This window comes from Eulemur rufifrons, chromosome 21 (assembly GCF_041146395.1).
Source record: "Eulemur rufifrons isolate Redbay chromosome 21, OSU_ERuf_1, whole genome shotgun sequence".
Classification (NCBI taxonomy): domain Eukaryota; kingdom Metazoa; phylum Chordata; class Mammalia; order Primates; family Lemuridae; genus Eulemur; species Eulemur rufifrons.
The window spans coordinates 13,663,557-13,691,542 of record NC_091003.1 but is presented as its reverse complement, the minus strand read 5'-3'; the positions used below and the strand labels follow the sequence as shown (position 1 = coordinate 13,691,542).

The 27,986-nt window shown below is 52.0% G+C and overlaps 2 protein-coding genes and 1 non-coding gene across 6 annotated transcripts; 1 reads left to right on the top strand and 2 right to left on the bottom strand.

Moving 5' to 3' along the window:
* Positions 1-844: 844 nt before the first annotated feature.
* On the bottom strand, positions 845-11,001 carry ACADS (acyl-CoA dehydrogenase short chain). Of its 4 annotated transcripts, none has more exons than XM_069497056.1 (10): positions 10,886-11,001; positions 9,395-9,558; positions 3,720-3,869; positions 3,383-3,507; positions 2,597-2,727; positions 2,321-2,493; positions 2,101-2,238; positions 1,856-1,951; positions 1,641-1,697; positions 845-1,510 (listed from the first exon to the last, which is right to left on the bottom strand). In XM_069497056.1, exons 1-10 carry the CDS (start codon positions 10,929-10,931, stop codon positions 1,358-1,360), a joined length of 1,233 nt encoding a protein of 410 aa, XP_069353157.1. In that variant the 5' UTR covers positions 10,932-11,001; the 3' UTR covers positions 845-1,357. The 4 variants fall into 4 exon arrangements, with proteins under 4 accessions (XP_069353157.1, XP_069353156.1, XP_069353155.1 ...); XM_069497055.1 differs by lacking the exon at positions 2,597-2,727 and adding an exon at positions 2,788-2,939 and having other exon boundaries at positions 2,321-2,491; positions 3,396-3,507; XM_069497054.1 differs by lacking the exon at positions 2,597-2,727 and adding an exon at positions 2,788-2,939 and having other exon boundaries at positions 2,321-2,491; positions 3,396-3,507; positions 9,395-9,562; positions 10,887-11,001.
* Positions 11,002-14,988: 3,987 nt separating this feature from the next.
* UNC119B (unc-119 lipid binding chaperone B) lies at positions 14,989-26,401 on the bottom strand. The gene is made up of 5 exons (XM_069497554.1): positions 26,142-26,401; positions 23,434-23,547; positions 19,602-19,722; positions 19,306-19,478; positions 14,989-17,331 (listed from the first exon to the last, which is right to left on the bottom strand). Exons 1-5 carry the CDS (start codon positions 26,383-26,385, stop codon positions 17,219-17,221), a joined length of 765 nt encoding a protein of 254 aa, XP_069353655.1. The 5' UTR covers positions 26,386-26,401; the 3' UTR covers positions 14,989-17,218.
* LOC138401994 (U6 spliceosomal RNA) lies at positions 21,147-21,253 on the top strand. The gene has a single exon (XR_011236588.1). It is a non-coding gene; the product is annotated as a U6 spliceosomal RNA (small nuclear RNA).
* Positions 26,402-27,986: the final 1,585 nt, after the last annotated feature.

Here is a 27,986-nt window from a genome sequence, read left to right as displayed (position 1 = left end):
CTGGTCCTGCGGCGCCTCCCTCCACCCGAGGCCAAGTGCCGCCTGGCCCTGCCTACCTCCAACGGCAGCTTCGAGACCCTCAAGTGGGGGCCTTTGTCCTGTCCGTGGCGCTCAGGGAGCCGCAGCCAGGGTTGCGCGTGGGCCCAGGGCAGGGCCGGCCCTGCAGAGCGGCGGCTCCGGGCTGCACCCTTCGGCTGAGAGCGCTGGCACCTGGCACATAAATCCACATGCAGCGATGGCGCCCCCTTGAGGGTGGCTCCTGAAGGGTCACCTCTCTCCCTCCCCACCCCTTCCCCCCAGAGACCTCCCAGCAATGACCATCCGGCTCCCCTGCCCTCCCTGCTTGGTGGCTGTCCCCACCTCCTTTGAAATCTTTCTTCGCTCACTGTTTTCTCTTCCAGCTGCTTCACTCACGACACTGGCCCAAAGGGTAAGAGCTCATCTGGCTACAGAGGGACCTACACCCCGGAAGCCAGCCGGCGGGCACCAGGACCCTGGGCAAGACCCCTGGCCCTCAGCTGGTTCAGGGCTGGTGCTAGAGCATTCGAGTAAGAACACGGGTTCCAGGGCTCTCTCCAGCTTTGCTTCCCTTTCCCCAGCCCTCCCCGCCCGGCCCTCCTGTCAAGAGCCTGGGCCTACCCAGGGGACCCCTCACCAGTGGCCCTGCCTGGCCCGCCCTGCTCATGGCCACTGTCCCAACACTTCCCGGGGCTGGACCAGGTCCTCACAACCCGAGTCACAGGATGGGGCTCGTGGGAAGGTAGAGCTCCATGCAGACTAGATAGAGATCACCTTCCGTCTGGCACCCAGGACGGGCGAGGACACAAGGACATGTTCAGGGGACAGCCGTGCTTTATTACCTACAGCTCCCACGGCACACAGCGGCCCAGCCCCACAGCCTGTCCAGGACCTGCAGGCCTGGTCACTCCGCCCACCCACCCCCTCCTGACCCCTGACCTCAGGGAAATGAGCAGACTCTGCCCAGGGGCTGTCCCGCCTCGGTCTTCATGCCCAGAGCGTCACTCGGCCCCCTACAGCCGCGCCTTCAGGAGGCCAGGGCCAGGCAGATGGGGAAAACGAGGCAGCGTCGCAGAGCAGAGCGGAGAGATGGAGCTGATGACAGTCCGTCCTCAGACACAGGTCCCCACCCTGCCCTCCGCGGTCTGATCTGGCCTGGGCAGAGGTGACGGGCGCGGGGAGCCCCTCCAGCCAGTCTGGGGGGCTGGGCCCAGGGGGAACCGGCATGAGGCATGGCCCCCGCCCGCCATCCAGCCCCTGGCCAGCAGTCAGGACCAAAGCCACACGCTCCTGCCTCTCCACAGTCCCCGGCGGGGGCCCGGGCGGCCCCGTAGAAGGCTCAGCTCCGGTAGCTCCTGAGCAGGTGTCCGGCAATCACCAGCCTCTGGATCTCGCTGGTGCCTTCGTAGATCTCGGTGATGCGGGCGTCGCGGTAGTGCCGCTCGGCTGGCATCTCTGTCACGTAGCCCATGCCGCCCAGGATCTGGATGGCCTACGAGGGGAGCAGGAGCTCGGGAGGGAGAAGACCCCACTGGTGGGTGAAGACGGGGCAGGATCGGCCCCCAGAAGGGCCAGCTGGGGGAGGGGCAGGTGGCACCCTGGTCGTTCCCCGGGACACTCACCTGGTGGCTGATGGCAGTCGCAGCCTCCGAAGCCGCCAGCTTGGCCATGGCCGCCTCCTAACCACAGGGGAGGCAGAGTCAGCGCCTTCCCCTTGAGGGGAGCCCCAGCTCCCACCCGCCCCCCAGGCAGGGGCGGCCTGCAGGCCCCTCCGTGGGCAGCAGTAACCCCCCAGGCCACCCACCCCCCCACGGGGGCCACCAGGCCCTGCAGGCACCTTGATGAAAGGCTTCCTGTTGTCCTTCAGCATGGCAGCACGCCAGGTCAGCAGCCGCGCGCTCTCCAGGGCCAGGGCCATGTCCGCCAACTTGAACTGCAACAGCCCCGCCCCACGGTCGGCGGGTGCCCCTCCCTCCCGCCAGGGACAGGAGGAAGGAGGGAAAGAGACGCAGGACCAGGTAAGAGGGGGACTTCCCACCCTCCAGTGCCCGGGTCCAGCTCCTGAAGCCACCCCCCCCTTACCTGGATGCCCTGGAGCTTGGTGAGGGGCGCCCCGAAGGCCACACGGTTCTCGGCGTAGTGCACGGCGCAATCGAGGGCGGCCTGGGCGATGCCCAGGGCCTGGGAGGCGATGCCAATGCGGCCCATGTCCAAGGTTTGCTATGGGGACGGCCCCGGTCAGTGGCTGGCCAGCCGGGGCCCAGGCCTGGCCCCAGGGCGCTGCCCCCCGCTGCCAGCTCACCATGGCGATCTTGAAGCCCATCCCCGGCTCCCCCAGGATGTTGTCCTTGGGGATGCGACAGTCCTCAAAGATGAGGTTGGCCGTGGACGAGGCCCGGATGCCCAGCTTGTCTTCCTTCTTCCCCAGCGTGAGCCCAGGCGTTGGCATGGGGACCAGGAAGGCACTGATGCCCTGAAAGGCGCCAGGCGGCCGAGTGACCTTCTCAGAGGCTGTGCCTCCGGCCACACCCCCCCGGCCAGCACACCGGACACCAACCGCAGTCCCTTCCCCCCAGCTCCCGCGGAAGCTCCGGCCGTGACGCCCCCTTCTGGCTCCTGGGGGAGGCGCAGCGGCAGGCCAGGGAGGGAGAGCGACAGCCCCACTCGCCCAGAGCAGGAGCAGCCCCAGCAGGGCCAAGGGGACCGGATCTAGGAACTGTGGAGTGACGCAGCCCAGGGGTCTGACGGTCCCCTCTCTGGGGTCCCCACCTTGTTCTGCAGGGATCTGTCCGTGCTGGCAAAGACCACGGCGGCCGAGGCCTCCCAGGAATTGGTGATCCAGGCTTTGGTGCCGTTCAGGACCCACGTGTCCCCCTCGGCCCGGGCAGTGGTGGAAGCGGCTCCCGCATCGCTGCCATTCCCTGCCACACAGACCCAGGACCCAGCGCTGGCCCCGCCCCACCCAAGGGCACCCAGCCTGCTCCCCCCCCACCCCGCTGACGTGGGGACCAGGAAACCCTGCAACCTGGGCTCCCAAATTCCAGGGCTGCTCAAGAGAAAGCTCCAGGGCCACACCAGCTCCCAAAGCTCTCAGCGACTGGTCCCAGAGGGCAACGGGTGTGCAGAATTAGGGCATCTTCAAGCCAAAGGGACCCCAAAGGCAACCTTCCTCCCCACCAGCGGAGGCGAGAGCGTTCTCCGTGGCCGACTGCCGGTGGCCAGAGCTCGCCCTGGTGCCCACACCCAAGCCGCTCCTTCCGCCCACAGCAGCACGGCCCACTCCTGCCTGTGCCCCTGGGGGCACCCAGCTCCCGCCTGGGTCTGTCACCCTGACTCTGAGCTGAGGGGACGGGGCCGCCCCCACCCCACGGTGGTACCTGGTTCACTGAGAGCGAAGCAGCCAATTTTGTCGCCACTGGTGAAGGGAGTGACCCACTGCTGCTTCTGTTCCTTAGAGCCGAACTTCAGGATGGGCCCCAAGTAGAGAGACTGGGACAGTCAGGGGACAGTCAGGGGACACTGAGGGGCAGTCGGAGGCCCGCAAGCCCTGGCACACCCCGAGGCCTGTTCTCTCGGGGCTTACCCCTGTGGGACCAACTCCAGAGACATCTCTGCGGAGATCCAGGAATGGGGGCCGAGGCCTGCCTGCCCCCAGGACCCCCCCTGTACCTGTGTGCCCGGGGCCCGGGAGGGGCACTCACGTTGTTGACGCTCATGATGACCCCGGTGGAGGCGCAGCCCCGGCTGATCTCCTCCACGGCGATGGCGTAGGCCAGGTAATCCAGGCCGGCGCCACTGAGCTCCTCGGGCACGTCCATGGCCAGAAGCCCAAGCTCACCCATCTTCTTCACCTGGCCCCAGGGAAGGACGTCACCGCCAGGGCAGCTGCTAGGGGCTGGGACCCACCCTCCCCAACCCCAAACCCTCCTGCCCCTGAGCCAGGGCTTGCAGAAACTCAAGCCCTGTGACCCCACCCTGGGATCCCCAAGTCCAGACACTGAAGACCCACCCCGGCTGAGGTCTTCACAGCAGCACCATTCATTCAAGCTGTCCTGTCCCCACTCCATGCTGGCTCCCCGCTCTGTCCACAGCCACCGCAGTGAGCAGGCAGAAGGCACAGGAAGCCTTCAGGGGGCTCCGAGATAAGGAGCAGGACCACACTGTACCATAATGACCTTCCTTCAGTCCCCTAAGTGTATTCCCTGGCCCCCACACACCCTCCGCACCCACAGGGCCTTTGCACATGCTGTTTCCCCGTCGGTAATGCCCTTTACCAACCAGTTACTATCTCCTCCTCCTTCCCTTCTGATCTTAGCTCCAGCCTTGCTTCCCTGGGCTGCCACTTCTGGGCGTCACTAAGTCAAATCCTTTAATCACACACTCCTGCGGCACCTCTGCGGTGCTTCTGCAGCCGGAATTTCTCATCTATTAATGTGCTCATTTTCACTAAGGTCTCTCTTCCTGACAATGAGGGCAGGGACTTTTTGTGTTTTTGCTCGCTGCTGTATACCCAACACCAGGAAAAGAATGCATGGACGATGAGCTTGGGATATTTTATTTGGAATAACACTAATAATAATAGTAATTGTTAATTATCAAGAGCCTACGTATTAAATGCCAAATTCTGCATGAAGTGCTTTATGTGTATTCTTTCCTCTGAGTCTCTCTAAAGCTCTATGAGAATGATACTCTTAAAAAAAAGAGAGAGAAAACCACATGAAGTTGACAGAGGTCCAGTTCGTCACCTCCTGTGGACCCCAGTATGTGTGCTGGGACAACAGAAACCTGCCACTTAACAGGCATGCAATCTGGTTCTTTTGGTTTGTTTAGAGACAGGGTCCAGTTCTGTTACACAGGCTGGAGTGCAGTGGCATGATCATAGCTCACTGCAGCCTTGAACTCCTGGGCTCAAGAGATCCTCCTGCCTCAGCCTCCGGAGTAGCTACAACTACAGGTGTGCACCACCATGCCAGGCTAACTTTTTTGATTTTTTGTAGAGACAGGGTCCTGCTATGTCGCTCAGGCTGGTCTCGGACTCCTGGGCTCAAGCCATCCTCTTGCCTCGGCCTCCCAAAGTGCTGGGATTACAGGCATCCAGCCTCCTGGTTCAAGTCTATAAAATGTCACAAACATCTGTTGACTGTGGCGCACTAGCTGAGTGCACGGTGTCGTGCTGGACGGGAAGTTGTGAGTACGAGTAAGACCCAATCCCGGCCTTGGGATGCCGACTGTCTGACTTAACTGGGATATTAACACGATGATGAGGTAAGAATCACAGTTTACAAACGGAATGCTGCTAGGGCACAGACACATGAACTCTGGTGGGGAGAAATGAGAGGAGGTGGCATTCAGGAGACGTTTTCAGGGTGGGAATTAATTAATTTCAGGGTACCCATTTTCAGTGGGCACGAGGAAGAAAAACGGGGTAAGACTCTAGGGGTTTCTATGTGGCAAACTAGGGCCGTGTAAACACCATCCTCTGAAACAGGGCATGAGGCTGGGCGCGGTGGCTCACGCCTGTAATCCTAGCACTCTGGGAGGCCGAGGCAAGAGGATCGTTTGAGCTCAGGAGTTCGAGACCAGCCTGAGCAAGAGTGAGACCCCCGTCTCTCCTAAAAATAGAAAGAAATTATATGGACAACTAAATATATATAGAAAGAAAAATTAGCCGGGCATGGTGGTGCATGCCTGTAGTCCCAGCTACTCGGGAGGCTGAGGCAGAAGGATTGCTTGAGCCCAGGAGTTTGAGGTTGCTGTGAGCTAGGCTGATGCCACGGCACTCTAGCCCGGGGAACAGAGTGAGACTCTGTGTCAAAAAAAAAAAAAAAAAAAAACCGGCATGAGAGGAAAAGAGTTTTGCACCCGGCACTTTGACGTTATTCAACAAATATTCACTGAGCGGATGAGAAGAAACTGGGCTCAGTGTTAACCATATAAATATATGTACCTACATTTCACAGTTAAGGAGTTGAAAATCGGTTGGCAACATCATGCTATTTCCTATTTCCCTTTAGCACGAAACGGCATAGTAAATTCATAACAGTTTCTCTCATTTGTTTGTTTGCACATAAAAAGATTAAAGTCCAAGTACGGTTACAAAACCAGCCGAATGAGCAGGACTGGCGCCGCTGCCGTCACTCCTGGCCTATCTGCTCTCAGTTCTTCCCCGACCCTCCTCCATGAAGCCACCTTTTTTGGAGGAAAAAGTTCTTTGGGAAAAAATATTAGAAATCACTAACTAAACACTTACTATAGGCCGGGGGTTGGCTCAGAAGCCTGTATTCTGGCTCCTCTAGTTACCGACTGTGGATTCAAAGCGAGAAGCTTCCTTCTGGCTTCAGTTTCCTCACGTGGAAACTCAAGGCCACCAAGTCCCTACCTCATAGTGTTGTCTTGAAGATTTAATGAGTTAAATACATGTGTAAGTGCCGGGAATATAGTCACCTCCAAATGTGACTACTGAGGTTAATGCTATTGGGATTCTGAAACTGATTCTGAATATTGATTGTATTATTTTGGATTTTGCAAACATGCTGCATTATCTATGCACGTCCCGTTCTCTCTCTCTTTTTTTTTTTTTTTTTTTGAGACAGAGTCTTGCTTTGTTGCCTGGGCTAGAGTGAGTACCGTGGCATCACCCTAGCTCACAGCAACCTCAAACTCCTGGGTTCAAGTGATCCTCCCACCTCAGCCTCCCGAGTAGCTGGGACTACAGGCGTGAGCCACCATGCCCGGCTAATTCTTTGTTTCTATTTTTAGTTGACTGGCTAATTTTTTTTCTATTTTTAGTAGAGACGGGGTCTCGCTCTTGCTCAGGCTGGTCTTGAACTCCTGACCTCAAGCAATCCTCCCACCTCGGCCTCCCAGAGTGCTAGGATTACAGGCGTCAGGCGTCAGCCGCCGCGCCCGGCCCATGTCCGGTTCTCTGACCTCTGCCTGCTTTCTCCCTGGGTTCCCTCCTATCACTGGGAGCTCAGCAGCACGCCCAGTGCCAGGGATAAAAGCAAGGTGCCACCAGGCTTCAGTCCTTAGCTAAGGGAAGCAAACACTGGGGAGGAAGCTGTGCGTCCCCTCGGTCCCCAAATCAGAGTCCGGTGCGTGCAGATGGAGGAGAGAACAGCACACTCCGCCCCACTCCTCCCAGCTCTGCCCTACGCCCAGAGGCAACTCCTACACAACTGCTTTTTTTTTTTTTTTTTGAGACAGAGTGTCGCTTTGTTGCCCAGGCTAGAGTGAGTGCCGTGGCGTCAGCCTAGCTCACAGCAACCTCAGACTCCTGGGCTTAAGCGATCCTACTGCCTCAGCCTCCCGAGTAGCTGGGACTACAGGCATGCGCCACCATGCCTGGCTAATTTTTTCTATATATATTTTAGTTGTCCATATAATTTCTTTCTATTTTTAGTAGAGACAGGGTCTCGCTCTTGCTCAGGCTGGTCTCGAACTCCTGACCTCGAGCGATCCACCCGCCTCAGCCTCCCAGAGTGCTAGGATTACAGGCGTGAGCCACCGCGCCCGGCCCACAACTGCTTTTCATCGGTAAAAAGGAGATAATATCAGCAGGACTGGAGATGATCTAATGAGGTCATAGGTGTGGAAACACCTTGTAAAAGATAAAACAAAATACAGGTTTATCACTACTCTCAGCTACCTTCGTGCATTCAGCAAATCCTTTCTGCGCAGCCTCCACGTGCCAGAAGGGAACGAGGCTGATGTCTGTGACATCCTTCCTCAGTCCCCATGCCTGCCACCATTGGGAGGATTACCCTTGCAACCACCCGGCCCACAGGCAAGGAGGACAGCATAAAGCCAGCAGCCTAACTTAAGAGCAGGAGGGTAAAAAGTCTTGCTTCTACTAGCAGCTTTCTTGCACAGGGCAAATCTACGTCTGGAATACTAGTGACCATTTGAAGGAGTCCAATATAGGCCAAATAAATCAGGCTGTCTGTCATCTGGCAGGAAGAGCCCCGACACAGAGCCATGTCTTGAACGGTGGCCTTGGGGGATGCGCCTCTTAACTGCTGCTGCTTTTCAGTGGCCTCTCTGCCGATTCCCTTCCTCTCCTCACAGTCTGAGCTTTTTCACATCCACTAACGGGAAAGGTGAAGGGGTGGCTCCAGCTGAGGTTACTGTGTGTGCGTGTGCATTTGGGGGAGGGGAGGGAAGGCGAGTAGGGGTAGCTGAGGCTTGAAAACAATGTCCCCAACTAGAACAGGGCTTCCCTGCTTGCCAGCTTGGCTTCTGGGACAACCCAGATAGTGGATGGAGAAGGCTTTTGGAGCTGGCCAGACCTGGGCCATGAATTATAACTGCTCCAGAGACCAGTTAACTCTTAGAAAGTTACTTAACTTCTCTTTGCTTCAGTTTTCTCAACTGTAATGAAAATAGCAATAATAGTATTAACAGCTACCATTTTTCAAGTACCACGTACCATGAATTTGGCATATATTAACTCACAAAATCCTTGCGATCGCCCCAGAAAGCAAAATGGAGATTAGATTAGATGAGGTGGGGGTGTCTTTGGGATTAAATGAGATGACACATGGTAATGTCTAATACCTGTAAGTTGCCCAACTGATCTGGGTGCCCAGAACGCCACTTGCCTACTCAGCTTGTGCCCACAGGCTGGGCACGACGCCCAACACACTGAACACACACTGTTCACTGCAAATAAGAACGAGCAGTCCCAGAACCTAAAAGCATGTCAGTGGGGACCACAACTCTTGAATTCCTCAGGTGGAAAAGCAGGCAAGGAGGGGGGCTGGAAGGTTCGCCCTTTCCCAAATCATTCATTCAGCAAATGTCTACTGAGTGTTTACATCATGTGCCAGGTATCTTGCCAGGTCAGGGGACACAGCAGTAGCGTCTTAACCGTGTGACTGCCGAGGAGATGAATGCAAATGGAGGAACACAAGGCACAGGAGGACATGTTCTGATGGGGAGCTCAGGGCTCGGCAGGAGACAGCTCCAGCCCCAGCTCTGCAGCCCACTTGCTCCATGACCTTGGGTACATTACTTAACCCACCCGTAAGTTTCAGTCTTATCCATTGTACAGTGGGGTATATAATAATGGCACCTTCACCTTATAGGACTGGTGTAAGGAACAAGTAAGATAACCCACCTCACGCGCTTAGAACAGTGCCCAGCATGTGGCGAGTATTCTATTAACTATTAATATTAGCACGATGTCTGGCACACAGTAAGCACATTGCCCTGTTGTTCCAGAAGTTAAATCCTGGCTATAGGCCACATGCTGGACAAGGGAAACTTCAAGAGCCTTTTCTGGGTCCCAGGCCCTGCTTTGGGACTCCTCGACTGGGTCACTGCCACCACTCACCCTAGGGCCGAGGGCAGACCGTCATTGTGGTTGTAGTCTCACCTGAGCTGCTGGGAAGAGATGCTCCCTGTCCACCTGGGCTGCAATAGGAACCAGCTCCTTCTCAGCAAAGTCCCGGCACATCTGACGCAACATCTGGTGTGTCTCGGGCAGCTCCACAGACTGGTAGATGGTGTGTAACTGTCGCTGGTCCCGAGGATGGAGGGCTGCCGGCAAGAAAGGAGAATGCAAGAGATCTCGCATAATGATAATAATAAGGATCTGCTAACTTAGTGATTCTCCACCAGGGAGGATTTCGCCACCTTGGGGACACCTGGCAATGTCTGCAGACATACTGGGCTGTCACCACAGCTGGAGAGGGGAATGCTACTGGCATCCAGTGGGATGACGTCAGGGATACCTCTAAACAAACTATGAGGCACAGGACAGCCCGGCAACCAAGAATTATCAAGCCAAGATGTCAGTAGTGCCGCAGCTGAAAACCCCATGCTTACTATGCTCACTAAACAGGTCACATTCACTGAGTGACTCAATCCTCTGTATAACACCAATTATAATAAGACCTCAGCTCTGTGGCCCGAGGCAAGGGTTTCAACTTCCCTGAGTCTCAGTTTCTATAAAATATGGAAGACAATGCCTTTGTTCTGGGAACTTCTGGGAGTGGGAGGATTAAAGAAGCACTAACTATAGTACTTAGCACAGCTCTCCATTTCCCCTTAGTATAATAATTCAGGGTGCGTGGATTATTCCGGACCAGGCAAAGGAAGTCTTGGTCATATGTGTCACCACTGCTATCTTGGGAAACAAATGGTAAGACAAAAAAGGTACTGTATTAAATAATCGCCCGCCTGGGCAACATAACAACACCCCGTCTCTACAAAAATTAAAAAGTTAGTCAGGCACGGTAGCGTTTGCCTGTAGTCTCAGCTACTCCGGAGGCTGAGGCAGGAGAATTGCTTGAGTCCAGAAGTTGGAGGCTGCAGTGAGCTATGATGATGCCACTGCACTCCAGCCTGAGCGACAGAACAAGACCCTGTCGCAAAAAACAACAACAAACAAAAAAAAAACAAAGAAAATCAGCAATAGCAAACATTTACAGAGCACCTGTTGCACGCCAGGCACTGTACTAAGTGCTTTGCATACCCTGTGATTTAATTCTTCCAACCGCTACTTCACTGTGGCCATTCTACACACGGGCCAACTGAGGCTGAACGGGGCTGAGCGTCTTGCCCAAGGTCACAGATGCGAGTCTGGCTCTGGTTCACGCCCCGGCCCAGCCCGGAGGAAGGATGCACCCTAAACCTCCGCTGGGTGAGATGAGGGAAGTGGGTGCGGATGCAGCCGTGATCACTGAGCCGGCATGGGGGTCAAGCAGGTGGTGGGGATCCAAGCGGGAGCTGAGGTCGCCGAGCGGCCGAACTGGGGCAAAGGCCGCGCGCGCTCTGGGAGGGCGCTTCGCCCGCCCGCCCTGACTCCCGCCCGCTCGGCTGGCCCGGGCCGCTGCCCGGCAGTGCAGAGCCCGAGCGCACTCACCTCTGCGGAGGGGGCCGCAGGCCCGGAAGAGCAGCGAGGCGGCCATGGATGACAAACGCACACGACGCTGGACTTCTCCGCGACCTCCGACTGCGACCGCGCGGTTCCGAACTGCCGGGGCGGGGCCAGGGGAGGGCAGAAGCCACACCCCTCGAGCCGCGGGAAAAGGGGCGTCCCGGGGGCGGGGCGTCCCGGGGGCGGGGCGTCCCGGGGCCCTCCCAAGAAGACAAACAGATAAGTCTCTGGGCGCGCGTGAAGTCTCAGAGGTCGGTCTGCTAGCTGTCTGTGCTCTCACCCGTTAGTGAAAATGTCAAAACAAAGCCAAGAATAGACCCTTGCAGAAAGGCCATAGAGCTCTTTCTAAAGCATAAATTAGATGGCAATCCTGGGCTTAATGGCTTCATTCAAGGGCCCATCTTTCTTTTTTTTTTTTTTTTTTTGAGACAGAGTCTCATTCTGTTGCCCAGGCTAGAGTGAGTGCCGTGGCGTCAGCCTAGCTCACAGCAACCTCAAACTCCTGAACTCAAGCGATCCTCCTGTCTCAGCCTCCCGAGTAGCTGGGACTACAGGCATGTGCCACCATGCCCGGCTAATTTTTTGTATATATATTTTTAGCTGTCCATATAATTTCTTTCTATTTTTAGTAGAGATGGGGTCTCGCTCTTGCTCAGGCTGGTCTCGAACTCCTGAGCTCAAACGATCTGCCCACCTCGGCCTCCCAGAGTGCTAGGATTACAGGCGTGAGCCACCGCGCCCGGCCCCATCTTTCTTAAAATCCAATTCCATGCCTAAAAAGCTCTTTAGAACCTGCCCCTGCCTACCTCTCTGCCCCAAGCCCAGTGTTCCCTGACAGTCTTTGCTCCAGCCACATAGGCAGCTGGTCTCTAAAACCCAATAGCTTGCTCCTGCCTCTTGGCCTTTGCATTCACTGTTCCTCTGCATGGAATGCACCTCTTCTTTCCGGTCTCACCGAGGCCTGCCTGACCACACAAGACCTATGTTTCTCTTGCTCTCTGTCCATCGTTCTTTTTATTCACGGCATTTTACATCTGAAATTACTTTATGTATCATCTCCCCCACTAGTCTCTTCGCTCCAAGAAAGTCAAGGGCCTTGTCTTGCTCTGGTGCTAAATATTTAGGCCCATGGAACTGGGTTGCCAGGGAGGGAGGTTTCTTTTCCCCAGAGGTTGTGAAGGTGGGGTGATGCTGCTACCTCTCCTCCACTGCAGGCCTATCTGTATCACTCCTAACTGGGGAGCAGAGCCCTGATGGCAGCCGTACATTTGACCCTTAGCATCCTCACTAGGACACCTTCACCCTGCCCAAGAAACAACGCTGATTTCACACGCCACCCAAGGGTCTTTTTGTTGACACAGGTGCAAATCTGACACCCACAGCCTCCTGGGCGCCCTCCTAGGCACCCACACATCCCTCCTTCTCCCAAAAAACTCAGCCAGACATCTGTCCCCAGCAGTGACCCATATGCCAAAAATTCTGTCTTCCTCCAAGACCTTGCTCTACTTCCTACAAAGAGAACAATTGAAAAATGTGACAAAGTCCTTAATGTTACCTTTCATTTTTTAAAAAATGCATTAAAAAAAAAACAAAAAACCTCTAAATCTACACTGCTTTAAAGTCAAATGAGTGACTCACGGGCAAATGCTTTGAGGTCTTCCTCACCTTTAAGTCATCCCACCTGGGCACCAGCCCTGGGAGGAAGAAAAGATGAAAAAGTAGGAGAAAGGAGGCAGAAATAAGTGAATCATGTTTGTGAGCAGAGGCCAATAAGAACAGCATCAGGTGCCACAGAACACCTAAGCCAGCCTCTTATTTTAGAACTGTCTTTGTGACCGTAAAAATGGATGTAAGTTTTATGTTAAAAGTATACAGCTTTCCCAATAGAGACATAATCAGGCGGTGGTTACAAGAGGCTGGGGTGAGGGGAGGGAACTGGCTGCAAACACAAGGACTCATGGGAACTTTCTGAGTGGGTGTGATGGAAATGTCCTATATCATGATTATGATGCGGTATTAAGATTACACATTTGTCAAAATGCATCCAACTGTACTCTTAAGTGAGGCAAATTTTACTGTAGTTAAAAGTGCAACTTAATAAGCCTACTTTTAAAACATGTATGTAAATTTTTAATTCTTAAAGCCACCCTCGCAAAATATAAAGCAAAAATATTAAACCTAAAGCACAATACTATTCCCCAATCACCCAAGAAAACAGGTATTAACATTATACCAACTCATTATAACTAATTGCAGAAAGCCCATGTATAGCAGCCAAGATAGGAGAAACCCCCCCACCAAGGTAGGAGCCCCACCCCCACCCCACACCAGCTCCCCCCAGGAACACAAGGGGCCCAGTAAAGAGACAAGACAGGGTAGACATACTGTGAAAATCTTTCTTTTATTACCGTCTCATGGCAAAATAACATTTTATACAAATAAGTCACCTAGTTAACTCTGGACACAAAGACAATACAAACTGGAATGAGGATCTTGGGTGAAGTGGGAAAGAGGAGGAAATTCAGATCAGGTCATTGATGTTTCTTATATTCTGTGAAAAATAGATTTACAGGGAAAAAAATAGACTTTCACAACTTCAATGACTTCACGTGATCTTTTGTAAAACAAGGAGTAAATCCACCTCCACCAGATCCTTCTTGTGGCTAAGATGTTCTGTGGCATGGAATGTAACACGATGGTTCAACGATTGGGCTCCTACACCAGGTACAGCAGCACCCTCTGCAACAGGAATCCTTGTGCACTGCCAAGGAGCCTGTGCTGTGAATTTTAGGACACACTGTCCCTATCCCCAAACCTCACTGATGTCATAGTGACACTGGCCACCAAAAGGAAGTAACGTTATAGAGAAAAAAAAGAGGCTGGGCTCGGTGGCTCAAGCCTGTAATCCTATACTCTGGGAGGCTGAGGCAGGAGGATCCCTTGAGCCCAAGAGTTTGAGGCTGCTGTGAGCTAGGCTGACTCCACAGCAGTCTAACCCAGGCAACAGAGCGAGACTGTCTCAAAAAAAAAAAAAAAAAAGAAGAGTACCCTGGGAGCCTACCAGGGGGCAGGACACACTAAGGCAGGACTCACCCAATTTGCACATTAGACACAGCCTATTAAATCCATTCCAGAAATGAGTTCCACTTCAACCAAAAACATAAGTTGAAGATTGTCCAATCACTGCCATTTCAAGAATCGCCAGTCTACAGTTAGCCCCAAACACCACCAAATCACTGTTCCTATGTATTGGAAATCAAACAGCAGACAGCAAACAAAGACTGAGGTGTCTTCAGGAAGCACATGCCCCTGAAAAATGCTTTCTTTACAAGACAGTTTTGAGCTAACACATGACACAATATCCTAATTTAGCCCCAGGCTACTTTTAGGGGCTATTTCCTCTGTTTACCCTTTAGAACATAGAATAAAATAAACCAGGATCTTCTTTGGAGAAGCTAGAAGGGCATCTTAGCCCAAAGGCTGTATAGCAAAAGAGAGGCCCTCTCCGGGAGATTCCAAGGCAGAGGGACAGGAGCAAGAGTGGAGGGGAGAGGGTGCAGGCAGTAGGTCCTATGGCACCAGGCGGGCCTGCCACTCTGCTGGGATGTGTTCTCTGGAGGAGCTGCCTCTCAGATGCCAACCCTTAACAGAAGGCACAGTCCCCCATGCAGGCAGTTTTTTCCCCTCGTCGCATCACCCACAAGATAACTGCCATCGACAGTCCGGATGCCTTAATAACACGGCAGCCTGCTTCACTGTCTGATCGGTTCTGTTACGTTCAGAGAAGGTATGACTTCCAATTTTTTCCTCAACTCAGGTACAAAAGCTTGAATTTCAAACTCAAGCTGGTTAATACCCCAGAGGGGTGATGCTTCTCAAGATTTCCTGAGCAGCTAGACACAGGAATCCAGAGCCCTGGATATAGAACACCAGATCTTCAGGAGCAGAAGATGGCAAATCCTTGTCGAGCTGGGCACAGACTGAGCGCTTGGTCTCCACTGGAGTCCAGTGAGACTCAGGCTAGCTAGTAGGAAAGGGGACACAGCACTACTCAAGCCAGAGTGCGACCTCCCCCATCCTCCGGGTCCGCTGCCCAGGCAACGCTACCCCCGAGGATAAGAGATGATAGTCCAGTAGTGAACCAGAGACGGGCTGCCTGGGGCACATTTCCAAAACACACTCAAATGAGCAGAGCTCTGGGCAGCTTCAGAAACCATATCCTAGGCACTATTTAAATATCAGATAGTAGAAACTCTCCCAACTGGGCCTCTGTCACAGAGAGAAGGGACTGTCGTTAAGCTTGACAGGAACGTGCAAATCCCATTTCGGAAGCCACAATGAGAGACAGAAGGTAAGACGACAGTGCTGATGTCTGTCTGCAGACGAGGAGGAGGCAACAACAGCAATACAGCTTTCCCCAGCAGCCTAAGAGACAGAGTCACACATAAGGCACCGTATTTGTAACCGAATCCAGTTCTGAAAGTCACCAGGTCTGGTGACGAGGAACCCACTTCACAGGGCGCACAGTCTGTTCCCTCCCTCAGGGTTGAACCCAGTGCCAGCACCGGCGGGTAGTCTTGGGCTCTCTCAGTGAGAAAGCTGCCAACATACGACGTCACCGAGACTCTGGCCCAGCACAAAGCACGGGCCAAAGTTCAAAACCACTCACACTCTAGAATCCAAACAGGGAGCAACACTGGTCGATGAACACACAGGAACTTCTGTGGCCAAGTGTTGTCTCTGCTTTCCCTGGTTCCACACGGCCTTTCTCCCAAGCACCTTGGGTCACAGCTCTCCTGTCACAGGTACTGTGACGCCCACAGTGACTTACCACACACGTGGGCCCCCGCTACTGACACCGTTCCATCAATGCTGAATGGACCCCGGCCACATCAGTCAGCCCATCAGAGGGTCATGGATTCTGGGCTGAGCTCCTACAGCCATCCACACAGACAAGCACGGGGGGCTGAGGAAGTGAGAGTCGTGGATAAGGGTCAGAGGACACAAGCTGCCCACTTGCATGAGACACACGAGGAAGCTTTTCTGAGAACACATCACTCTGACAGGCCACCTCGCCTATTTCACCCTTTCCAAACACCCCAAACAATTCCAACTTAGCGGTTTAAAGGATCAGCACATACATGACTTAGATCTGATCTGCCGTAATGGTTCCAGAAAACTACTTCAGCAGAAAGGCAGACAGGAAAACCCTCCTAAATAAGAAATCTACAAAGAGTTCCAGAGGCAAACCCCCATCGAAAGCCAAGCCTCCTCCAGGCTGTGCTGTGTAGAGAAAATCAAATCTCTCCTTTAAAGTCGCTGCTGGCTCCTAAGTACACTTCCCCCAGCACGAGCCAGATCAGCCCCAGGAGCCTGACTGATACATCAGAACTCTACCCGCACATCACATATGCTGGGAACACCACTGACATTTTATAAAACCTCCTACAAACAAGTTTGGAACTAAAAAAACAAAACACAACGGCACCTGCTCTGGCCTTCAGAGATACTGGCATTCCATGAGCAAAACCGACACGTTCTATTTCACGAGATGCTCAAAAGTTAGGAGCCAGGGGAAGCAGAGCAAGCTCATCTGTCCTCCAACGTGAGAACAGGAAGGCACTGCCAGGCTGAAACCTTGGTCTGTCCCCAGGAGGGCAGGCCAAGGACCCTGGGAGTCAGACAGGTCACCAGGCCTCTCCACAGAACAGGCCTCTCAGTTTGGCAGCATCGCCCGCGCCTTGATGCCTCAACCCTTGGCACCACCCCTCCCCTCACCCCCTTTCCAGTTCCTTCCAGTTGTTTTAAGACGAAGCACAGGCTGAGGGCAGACCGTGCTGCCGGTGACAGCGCAAGTGAGAGGAGGCGGTGCCTGGAGAAGCCTACCCTCCACTCGCCACAGCAGCCAGGAGCCTGGAGAAGAGCCGCTGCACTGCAGGCAGCCCAGCCGCAGCTTCTCACCCGGGCCCCGCTACGCCTGGAGAGACCGAGGCTTGTCGGACAACCCGTGAACAGCTAGAACTACGTGAAAATCAGCTTTTTTTTATCTGGATTCCAGGAGCCTTACCCTAATCTTTTACCTTATTACAGTACCTCTGCGACCTAAGGGGCAGGGGAAGAAGAGGAAGGAAAAACACTGCAGAAGAGGACACAGCACTGCATGGCACCTCCCTTGGAGCACAGGAAACTGCCACCTCAGCCTTGGCTTCCTGGGGCAAGGCTCCAGATGTGTGTTGACAAACTGCAGCTTCAGTCGCCTCTGTGTGCCAGGGTCTTGTGGCTGCAGCAAAGCACCTCCCCTGCCTATTCCCGAGGCGGTTACTGGCCCCCGTTATAGGCATAATCAGCCTTGTTGTGCATTATCAGCCTGTTGTCAACAAAGTAGAAGCTGTCAGAGCGGGTCTCATATGGATTTTCAATCATCAGACGAACTGCAAGTCAGGGAAAGAAAAAAGAGCAGAGTTACACGTGAGTCTGCCACATGGGCTAGGTGGGAAAAAAACCTAGCATCCCTCCTAAATGAGAACAGGAGGCCCTGCCAGGCCGAAACCTTGGTCTGTCCCCAGGAAGACTGGCTGAGGACCCTGGGAATCAGACAGGCCTCTCCACAAAATGGACCTCAGTCTGACAGCATCACCTCTGCCTTGATGCCTCAACCCAAAATAAGCCAGAAAATGTGAGTATGCTCTACCAGAATGACGAGATTGGAACAGAGGGAGCCAGCTCTTGACAGCTGGGGAGACCACAGAGGCCCTGTAACCGAACGTCATCTCCACTTCAACATAAGGAAGCAACCAGCTCTCTGACACGGCCTCCTCACTCATCTCCAGCCTGGGTTCTCATACCCTCCCGCCCACGTGGCCCCCAGCAGCCTGCTTCCTCAGTGCTCCCAGCCGACCAAAGCAAGCCCTGACCTCTGATCTGTGACTCATCTCCAGACAGTCCAGTCCCAGCTCAGAAAGCTGTGCCTCTCTGTGCCCACGTCCCACGGGCAACCAAAGGAATCCCAGCTGTCCATGAGCACTGGGAACACAGGGCAAGCAGCCTTCTCCAGAGAAGGCTCAGGTGTTAACTCCCAAATGATCCAGCAATAGGTCTGCCTGTCTTGGCATCTGAACTGACGCCTCCTGTTTATTCAGGTAACTGCTGGGATCTCTTTAACCATACTGGAGAGTAAAGATAATGAATAGTCACTACCTCTGATCGGGTTAGAGTTAATGATCACAAGCCATTTGAGTCCTCTGGAGGAAATTCTATTTGTTCACCACAGCTCTCAAAAGGTGAGACTGATTTTTTAAAGTTGTTTGAACCCATTCAGGCCAACGCTATTTGGTTTGTATCCAGAGTATCGACCTCTACACTCTTTTAGCTGATCTGGCTTTATGAGTAAAACTTGTAACTCTACATATAATCTTTTCTTGCAAGTATTGACATATTCCAGCCAGCCTGGGGAGAGGGGTTCAGGCCAGGATCAGATGCTGACATCAACAGCCTGCCCTTCCTGTCAGCAATCCTCATCTCACCTAGGAAGAGCACCGCCGCATCAGTAAAGAGCACCTGCATTTCAGAAAATGACAACCTTCAGGGACCTGAGATTCTGAGAGAACCAGTCAGTGTACGTGGATCCTTCCCCACCATGCAACTAAGGCCCACCACTAGACACAGGACTCCACTCATGTTCTCCTAAATGCCTTAAAGCCAAGAATGCTAACCTGAGAGAGCTAGAGCAAAGTCACAAACTGACAAAGCCTGCTTTTTCCTCTAATTCGGTCCTATCTTCCCTCACCTAGGCTTCATGGCAGCCTTCTCCCTCTGCAGCCTCCCCCAGTTCCACCTCCACAGACCTACAGGGCCGCTCTTCTAAGACGGTGCTTCCATCCTCTCACTCCTGCTCCAAAACCTACAAGAGCTCCCTAATTCCTGCTAGTCTAACAGTTTATCTAATCAGCCCTCTGCTTTGCAGAGAATGAGAAAGAGGGGGTCTTCAGGCCTTGATTCTATTTAGCCTGCAGTTTCGTATCCAGCTCTGATTAAGGAAAAAGGGAAGGGCCAATGGCCAGGACGCAGTGGAAAACCATGGCTGACAGTGGACAGGAGAGGCGCTTTATCTGATGGGAATTCCAGGGGCCGGCACAGGCCTCCTCCTATCTCCCTCAGGCACTGCCATTCCCACAGCAGGCATCTAGAAGGATGGCCTGCATTATGAAAACCTTCATTGCTCCCACACAGGCAGAGTCAGGGTTTGAAACAAGAGCCAGGAGCCATAGGAAACAAGAAGCCTGAGGTCAAGTGACTAGATCCACACCACGTCACTACTGCCATGTGACTAAATAAGAGCACTGGACCAAGGTTCCTCCCTTCCAGCCCTCAGGTCTAGAAAGCTGTAAGAGGCAGGGAATACATACTGACATCCTCAGAAAGCTGGGGAAACTCATAGATATGTTCACAAGTGTTCCTGCTGCTGGGGATGCAGAAGCCAAAACCAAAGTCAAAGTTTTTCAGCAAGCGTTCCCGGAAATAGTGCCGTTCGATCATCCGGAAGTTTGACACAGGTTTGTCTCCCACTGTGAACTCCACCCTGCAAAACAAATCTCTGTGAGCCCTACCTTGCCTCCTCCCTCCTCCAAAGCCAACCCAAAACCCAACAGAGAATACTGTGAATACGTAGAATGTTCTCCCCTCAGGAAATAATGGTACTCACGTAGCCCCAACCATCCGGAGGCGGAGAAATGCTGGTGTGAACTGATAGCGGACAAAGCGTCCTGCACTGATATCCACAACTCCACCTTCCTCCTCCTCCTCTTCCTCCTCCTCCTCCTGGTCTGAAAGAGCACACAGAATCTTCAGTGCACCATCTTGGCACTGAGAGTCTAAGAGTTCTAACACCAGTCCAAACAGCACGACAGCAACCAATTCACAGTACCAACACCAACAGTAAGGACGGCCAGTATTTAGTGCACGCTTGCTGTATGCCGGGCCCTGTGCTAAATGCTTCACAGAATCCTCACAACCACCCTGTGAGGTGTTATTATCTCCAGTTTACAGATCAGGAAGCTCAAGTTCAGAGAGGAGGTTAAGTAGCATGTTCAAAGTCCCTCAAATAGTAAATGGAGGGAACAAGGATTTGAATCCAGGTCCACCTGACTTGAGGTCTACTCTTCAACACTAAGCTATTTGCCTTTTATTTGGGGACTTAGGCTGTACCCTAAGGGTAGAGCCTGAAACACAAGCTCGTACTAGGCCCCTGACATGGTCTATATTATACAGACTAGGTCTGCTGTTGACCAAGCTGAAGTGCTAACCACTAACCAAAATGAGATTACAAAAGTTGGCACTAATCAAAATGTTCCGGCCGGGCGCGGTGGCTCACGCCTGTAATCCTAGCACTCTGGGAGGCCGAGGCGGGTGGATCGCTCGAGGTCAGGAGTTCAAGACCAGCCTGAGCAAGAGTGAGACCCCCGTCTCTACTAAAAATAGAAAGAAATTATATGGACAACTAAAATATATATATACAAAAAATTAGCCGGGCATGGTAGCACATGTCTGTAGTCCCAGCCACTCGCGAAGCTGAGGCAGTAGGATCGCTTAAGCCCAGGAGTTTGAGGTTGCTGTGAGCTAGGCTGACGCCACGGCACTCACTCTAACCCGGGCAATAGAGTGAGACTCTGTCTCAAAAAAAAAAAAAAAAGAGACCAAAATGTTCCTTCACAGAATACAAACATTTCTGATGGGTGGCAAGACAAACCACTAAAAATGATTTTTGTTATTTAAATGGAAGACACTGACCTACGGCCTTGGGGTACTATACTTCCCTGGACTGATGCCTATTCCAGGCCATACCAGGCCTGATGCTCTGACCACCTGGAAAGGGCGAAGCAGATGGGCAATGATGCAACATGTGGGGCCTCCACAAGGTTAATGCTGGGCTCTGGTCTAGCCCAGTCCTGAACCCAGGAGATGAAATATTCATGAGATGACTCAGAGAAGCATTCTCATGTGAACAAGGAATTGGGACCCCCCAGTGTCTAGTAAGAACATTTTCTCCAGGTGTAAGCTGAACGTGGGTACAATGTAAGACTTTTTCAGCATCAAACATCTCTGCCTGTGACAAGCCCAAGAGCAAGTGGGCAACCAGACTGAGTAGGGGTTCATACCTAGAGACTCTAGAGCCCTGGCTCCAGCAATGTGATTCAAAGAGAGTCACACCAAATCTTCTCAGTGATTCAAATTTATCAGAACAAGTGCTGTGCTTACTTTGGCAGCACATATACTAAAACTAGAACAATACAGAGACGATTAGCATGGCCCTTACACAAGGATGGCATGCAAATTTGTGAAGCATTCCGTATTTTTTTTTTTTTAATAATTTTAAAAAAGAATAAGTGCTGCATGAAGGTACTGATCTGATGTGAAGATATTCTAAGTGAATCAAGATCCTTTTTAATTTTATTTTTTGTAGAGACAGGGTCTTACTGTCACTCAGGCTGGCCTCAAGCGATCCTCCTCCCTCAACCTCCCAAAGTGCTGGGATTACAGGCGTGAGCCACCATGCCTGGCCCTGAATCAAGATCCTTAAATGTAAAGACTGCAGAGGTCAAAAATCAAGATACTTTACAGTATCTGCAGCTGATCTTGAGACAGTTAAGTTCTGTACTGAAATGACTACTCTGAGCCCACTCTATCCAGATTCACGTACCTGTAGTAGCCCTGGAGTCCCTGAAACATCCTAAGTACTAGGACATGTGGCTTAGGGATGAAAACACCACAGACCCAGAGAGCTAGCTGGCCCTGATCTGACCATACCAATAAAAGATAAGTATCCACAAGGTACCTTAGTCAGTACTAGATTATGATAACATAAAGAATACTGGGGGCCAGGGCCGGTAGCTCATGCCTGTAATCCCAGCACTTTGAGAGGCTGAGGCGGGAGAGGATCACTTGAGCTCAGGAGTTCAAGACCAGCCTGAGCAGAAGCAAGATCCCATCTGTACAAAAAACAGGAAAAATTAGCCAGGTGTGGTGGTACACACCTGTAGTCCCAGCTACTTTGGGAGGCCGAGGCAGAAGGATTGCTTGAGCCCAGAAGTTTGAGGTTGCAGTGAGCTATGACAACGCCACAGCACTCTAGCCAGGGTGACAAAATGAGACCCTGTCTCAAAAAAAAAAAAAAAAAAATACTCAGTAAGGGTGAGACCAGGAGACCAGGGTCTTATGAAATTTTGAAACTCTGAGTCGCAAATCAAATGAAAGAAACTTTGCAAAATAAATAATTATTACAGACCACAGTTCACATTTGATACTATAAAGCTTCGGTCCCTAACCCCCAGGCTGCAGACGGGTACGGTCTGTGGCCTATTAGGAACCGGGCTGCACAGAATGAGGTGAGCAGTGGGCTAGTGAGCGAAGCTTCACCTGTATTTACAGCCGCTTCCCATTGCTCACATCACCGCCTGACCCCCCGCCTCCTGTCAGATCAGTGGCAACATTAGATTCTCATAGGAGCGCGAACCCTGCTGGAAACTGCGCATGCGAGGGATCTAGGTTGCGTGCTCCTTATGAGAATCTAATGCCTGATGATCTGAGGCGGAGCTGAGGTGGTGATGCTAGCTAGGACTAGGAAACGGCTGCAAATACAGATTATCCTTAGTAGAGATATTTGACTGTACAGTAAATGTAATGCACTTGACTCATCCCAGAACCATCCCCAACTCCCACCCGGCTACACCGCCCTTCCAGAGACTGTGGAAAAATTGTGTTCCGTGAAACTGGTGCCTGGCTCCAAAAAGGTTAGGGACCGCTGCAAAGGGTATCTATCTGCACGGTTGTTCTAACAAATGACTAACTCCAGGGGGCACTAAACCTCCAGTGATAGGCTCCAAAGACTTATGTGGTTCCCTGGCCAGAATCAATCACCGTGGAACTGTATCACAAGCACAGGAAGCATCTATTCAAGGCTAATTTAAGGAATCCAAAGTCAATGAGTTCATGGGTCTGTTTTTCCAGAAAATGGTGGAGATTAAAATCCAAACCAGGACTTACTGGGAAATACAAGACACTATATAAAGGAGAATGAGGAGACTGGGGTGCAACTGCCTCATGGTCTGGACTGGAATCCTCAGTACCACCCTTCCAGAGGACTCAAGGCTCGGGTGAGTTTTCCTCATTATAGTTTAATTTCAAGGATTCCTTTCCTAATTGGAGGCAATATGATAAGATGAAAGAGCACAGGATCTTAGGAGAGTGTCACTTGGAAATTCTGGGCCTCGGCTCCTTCTCTGTAAAATGAGGATAATAATAAGTGAGGATGATATCAGCTGATGGAACACAGCGACCAGCACAAAATAGGTACTCAACAAATATCAGCCTCCTAACGCAGCATCAAACCACCAAGCCCGGCAGGCCAGGCCACGGGGAGAGGTCACAGAAGTGGGACACACTGGAGTCCAAGAAATAGGATGCAGTAGCACACAAGTATTCGTTTCAAAGAGCTTTTGCTCAAACTGTCACATGGTCACTACAATATTGAGGCCTACCTGAGATGCAAGGTTTGGCAATTTCAAAAAGCACCGTCCCTGTCTCCAAATCTCGAATTTTGAAGCGGGTGAAATCAATATTATAGATGTTGTCTTCGGGTTTACATAAATAATCTGAAAATGAGAGAAATCAATGTGTTAAATAATCCTCCAAAAATCCTACCATTTATTTAATTCTCAAGTTTTGAAGCCAACTCAAGGTTTGTTCCCTACACAATTCACTTAAAATATTCCCCAAAACTTCCTCGTATACAATCATAAACCGTTGTGTGAACAGAACTAGGGGATCCAAGAAAGAAGAACAAGGACTTGGTTTGGATGAAAGATTATCATAAAACTTTTAGAAATGGGGATAGAAAAGGGGGATTTCTTTGGAAACACCTACAATCATAATCTATCGACCTGGATGTCAGAAAAGGATAGAATTTTTTAGGGAAATCCATTTTAAAACGTTTAAACTGATCTAGCAGATTATGCAGTGCTAGTTTGCCAACCATCAGTGTTAAGAAATCAGGGATCAGAAAACTTTTCTATAAAGGCCAGATTATAAATAATTTAGGCCACATGGTGTCTGTAACAACTAAACTCTGTTGTTGTAGCACAAAAGCATCCACAGACAATACACAAATGAATGTGGCTACATTCCAATAAAGCTGTATTTATGGACACTGAAATATCAATTTTATATAATATGTCATAAAATTAAAGAAAATTTTCCAACTGTTTAAAAATATAAAAACCATTCTTAGTTTGTGGGCCATACAGAATCCCAGTTGGACCATATGTACACAGGCAACAGGATAAATTTGCCAGTGAGGGCATTAGGCCAAAGTGAGCAGAGCCCACAAAAACCTGAGCAGCTAATCAAAATAGCACCGATCACAAGAAATTTCATTGATTTCTTTGTACGATGACTCTGGACAGCATCTTCTCAAGTCATTTTCATGCTCTTTATTTCATACTGCTTGCTTGTGTTAGCTGTTTCATGTTTTACAAGCTCTCCCTCCAGTAAGATAGCAAACTTGAGAGCTACTGATTATTCTGTAACTCCAAAAAAAAGTTGACATTGGACTTTAGAAGGTACTCAATACATACCTTGTTGAACAGAGGGAACAAGATAAGAAGAGTAACAAAGAGGTTGCCGAGCTTGGGCCTGTGGCTTTCTCCAAGAAGCTGCAGAGGTGGGTTTGGGCAATGGTACCAATCGCAAGCCCCCAAACAGGACTGGAGTGTCCACTGAGAATGCTGCTTAGGGCCAGGCATTAGAATGACCTAATTCACCTCTGATTTCAGGAGAGAGCATGAGGTTACAGAGATCAGGTGCTGAGCATTTCTGTACTTTCAGAGCCCCAAGTGAAAACTGGGTCAGAACAGAAGCAGCTTTTCACAATGCTTCCATGAAACTGAATAGCAAGGCTGTCTAAAGATACACTGAGGCATGCAAAGGGCAGTCTCAACCCAAACAGTGAGGAAAAATGAAGACAGCAAGATATCTATAATCAAATTAAAACTATTTTAAGAGACGGGAATTCCCTTCACATAGGCTAGACCAAGGCCCACCTCCCCTAAACTCCCATCCCCAAATTACTGGAGCTGCCACCAGCAACCTGAGGTACACCTGAGCAGCCCTGGGCTGACTACTAAAGCGATTCAGCAGACACCACCACAGTAGCCCTTCCACCCCCCAAGGGGGTGCTGCTGCTGCTACCAGGGTTAGAAGCCTGCAGGGCAGGGGGGGACAGACTGGGCAAGGGCGCTGTAACCAGGCGATTGCAAACTCCGGGGAGTAGGGGAACAGCAGCAAAAGAAAGTGTCCAGTCGGGGATGGGCTTGGCAGGGAACAGAAAAAGGGCAGAAAAAGGGAGCTCCTCCAGGACAGGGAGTGGGAAATCTATTTCCTCCCACCCTTCCTTACATCAGTGAAAAAGCTTAGGATGATTGCCTTTTATGCCAGGAAACGCATGTCTGAAACCCTGACAATAATTCTTAATTCACTAGAACAAATGTCAAAAGCAGGCTCCACATGCTGGAGTTTGTACATAAACTGGAACTTTATCTTAATTTTTTATTTTTTATGTGGCACAGTTTTAAATGTGCACGAAATGCCACGGCAATGTGTTTCGAGGAAGAGCCCACCTGCACACAAAGGGGCAACGCAGGGGACCAAAAGGGGGAGGGGGCCAAGGCAGGCTGGAATGGGGGAGGGGCTGTCAGGGGCCGGAGCGGAGGGAAGCGCAGAGAAAGCCGGTAGGGATTCCCGCCTGGCAGAGGGCTGCGGGAGCAGAGGTTAGACCGGCTGAGAGAGGGCTGGTTGAGCGGGAACTTCTCTGATGGCTGGGGGGTTCCAGGCTGTGGGGTCAGGGACCCACTTATTAGGGGACCGCGGCCCCAGGCCGGCTCAGGAGATCTTCTGGTTCAGCTGAACAGTCGCCCTACCCAACCAGGTCCAGCAGAGGTGGGGAACGGGCCGGCCAAGGGAAAGCCTGGCGTGGCTGCAGTCAGGGGAAGGCGGTCCAGCTCAAAAGCCCCTTCCCCGCTGGGGCCAGGTGAGGGCGGCGAGGGCAGACCCGGCTGGGGAGCAGTGGGAAGCGCGGCCTGGCCCTCCGAGGGGGCCCGGGTGGACCCCCGCGCCGGTCGAGCGGCCGGATGAAGGCTACAGGGGTCGGGGACCCGGCGCGAGGACAGGGCGCGCCCCGCCCGCCACTCACTCTCGGTGACCCGGCTGAGGCGCAGGACGTGCTCGGGCCGGATGGTGTCCAGTGCCAGCAGCTCCTGCTCCGTGACCGCGGCCCCGATGCCGTCGTCGCCCGCGTGGTGGGGCGCCTGCCGCCGCGCCTTGAGCCGGTTCAGGACGCCGCCGCCCGCCTTCTTCTTCTCCTCCTTACCAGCCACCAGCCCCCCGGGCCCAGCCGCAGACCCCGCGGCCGCAGCCTTCGAGTTCGACCAGTTCATCGCTCCGCCGCCAAGATGGCCGCCGCCTCCACAGCGCCGTAACTATGCAGAGCGGGGGCGGGGCCAGGGCGGCACGCGGGGGCGGGGCGGGGGCGGGGCCTGCAGGCACGCGGCGCGGCAGCTCTCGCACCAACTTTGGCCCGGCCGGGTTGCGGGCCAAAGGGTGGCTGGGCCCTTAATACCGCCACACACATCAGCCCCCGCAAGGTCACCCCCAGATGTTTAAATACATATATAATGGCCAAGTGAATTTCTGTCATATACACTGTGGACAGTGCATCTTGAGAAAATGTTTATTAATACCTTTAGCATAGAAGGTAAGTTTAAAAAGTTTGCTATACTAAGGCAGCTTCAAGACAAGCTTTCCAATTAGATTGCCATCCCTAAGCCCTACTGTGCCAGGTCTTGGGCTAGACATTGGGTTAGGCTACAGGAAATGTAAGAATGAGGACAGGAATTGAGTCTGCATGACACACCACTATTTACAGCAGGTTAGCTAGTGCCTGACACATGGTAGGTGCTCAGTAATAACCGAATGCATGAATGAGTGAAAGCCTGAGCAGTACCCCGCTATGGAGGAGCTCCCACTTTGTGAGGAAAGACGGTGAAGCACGTTATTCATTATGTGACCCTTCCGCTTACAAGCAGGGTAAGTATGAACTGGAAGACAAAACTCACCGAATGCCATACAGGACGCAGCAAAGGTGCTACAAGAGCACACAGGAGTGGTCTATTCTGTCGGACCTGGTTGTAAGAGTTTGAGGGCGGGTCCGGAGAGAGGTTTCACAGACGTGACATCCGTGACATCCGCACTGAGCCTTGTTAAGTTAACGGGAAGTTAACCATTTCACTAATGTGGGGCACTGCCCTCTCATATCCCAAGTAGCTCCTTCTCTAGGGATTCTGGATCTACACCCTTTTGTGTTGGAGGCCTAGGCCTGATGGAGGCAAAGTGTGTCTGCGGGGTCAGATGTCTCCTCTCAGCCAGACGCAGGCCAGAGTGAAATTCCACCCCTCCCCCATAGCCTCAAGATCTGATCTGTGCCAGGCCTTGCTGGGTCCCTCTCACCTGACCTGAGGAGTTTGGGAGGGGCTGACAGGCCTCTCTTGGTTCCTGGACAAAGTCCAAACCTTACCATTACCCCAGCTGCCCAGCTGGGTGGCACAGTATGTGGCCAAGTTCCTACCTCAATGTTGTCTGTCTTTGACAGATTTGCATATGGTGGCACTTACCAAACTGTTCTGGGAGACTTTACTAAATGTGTACAAAGAATTAAAGTCTTTGCTTTTGTAACAACTCTTTTTAAACCATTCAACAGTGAGTGGTTATGAAGAATTTCTAGAACTTTTAATATGCTACCTGATTGTGAATTGCCAAGAGGATGGTTTAGCATGTAGCCATTTTCCAGATACTTGCTCACTAAACCTTTGTTCTAGAGCACCAGAACTAGTTACTTAGACCATGGCTTTTTACTTTGTAGGGATGACGGCAACATGTAACCCCTTTACCTGCAATTCCACATCCAAGAATTTAGCCTACACGTATGCACAAAGATGTTCACTGCAGGACCATTTGTAACACTGACATGTTATATTCAGTT

Bases quoted from the DNA above. Each gene is read 5' to 3' on its own strand.
- ACADS (XM_069497054.1), bottom strand. From the start codon at position 10,931: ATGGCCGCCTCGCTGCTCTTCCGGGCCTGCGGCCCCCTCCGCAGA. The intron at 2,940-3,395 runs GTACCACCGTGG...TCTGTGTGGCAG, and splicing joins CTTCGCTCTCAGTGAACCAG to GGAATGGCAGCGATGCGGGA. The intron at 2,492-2,787 runs GTGGGGACCCCA...GGCGCCTTTCAG, and splicing joins ACAGATCCCTGCAGAACAAG to GGCATCAGTGCCTTCCTGGT.
- UNC119B (XM_069497554.1), bottom strand. From the start codon at position 26,385: ATGAACTGGTCGAACTCGAAGGCTGCGGCCGCGGGGTCTGCGGCTGGG. The intron at 23,548-26,141 runs GTGAGTGGCGGG...TCTCATTTTCAG, and splicing joins CCTCAGCCGGGTCACCGAGA to ATTATTTATGTAAACCCGAA. The intron at 19,723-23,433 runs GTAGGCCTCAAT...GTGCTCTTTCAG, and splicing joins TGCCAAACCTTGCATCTCAG to ACCAGGAGGAGGAGGAGGAA.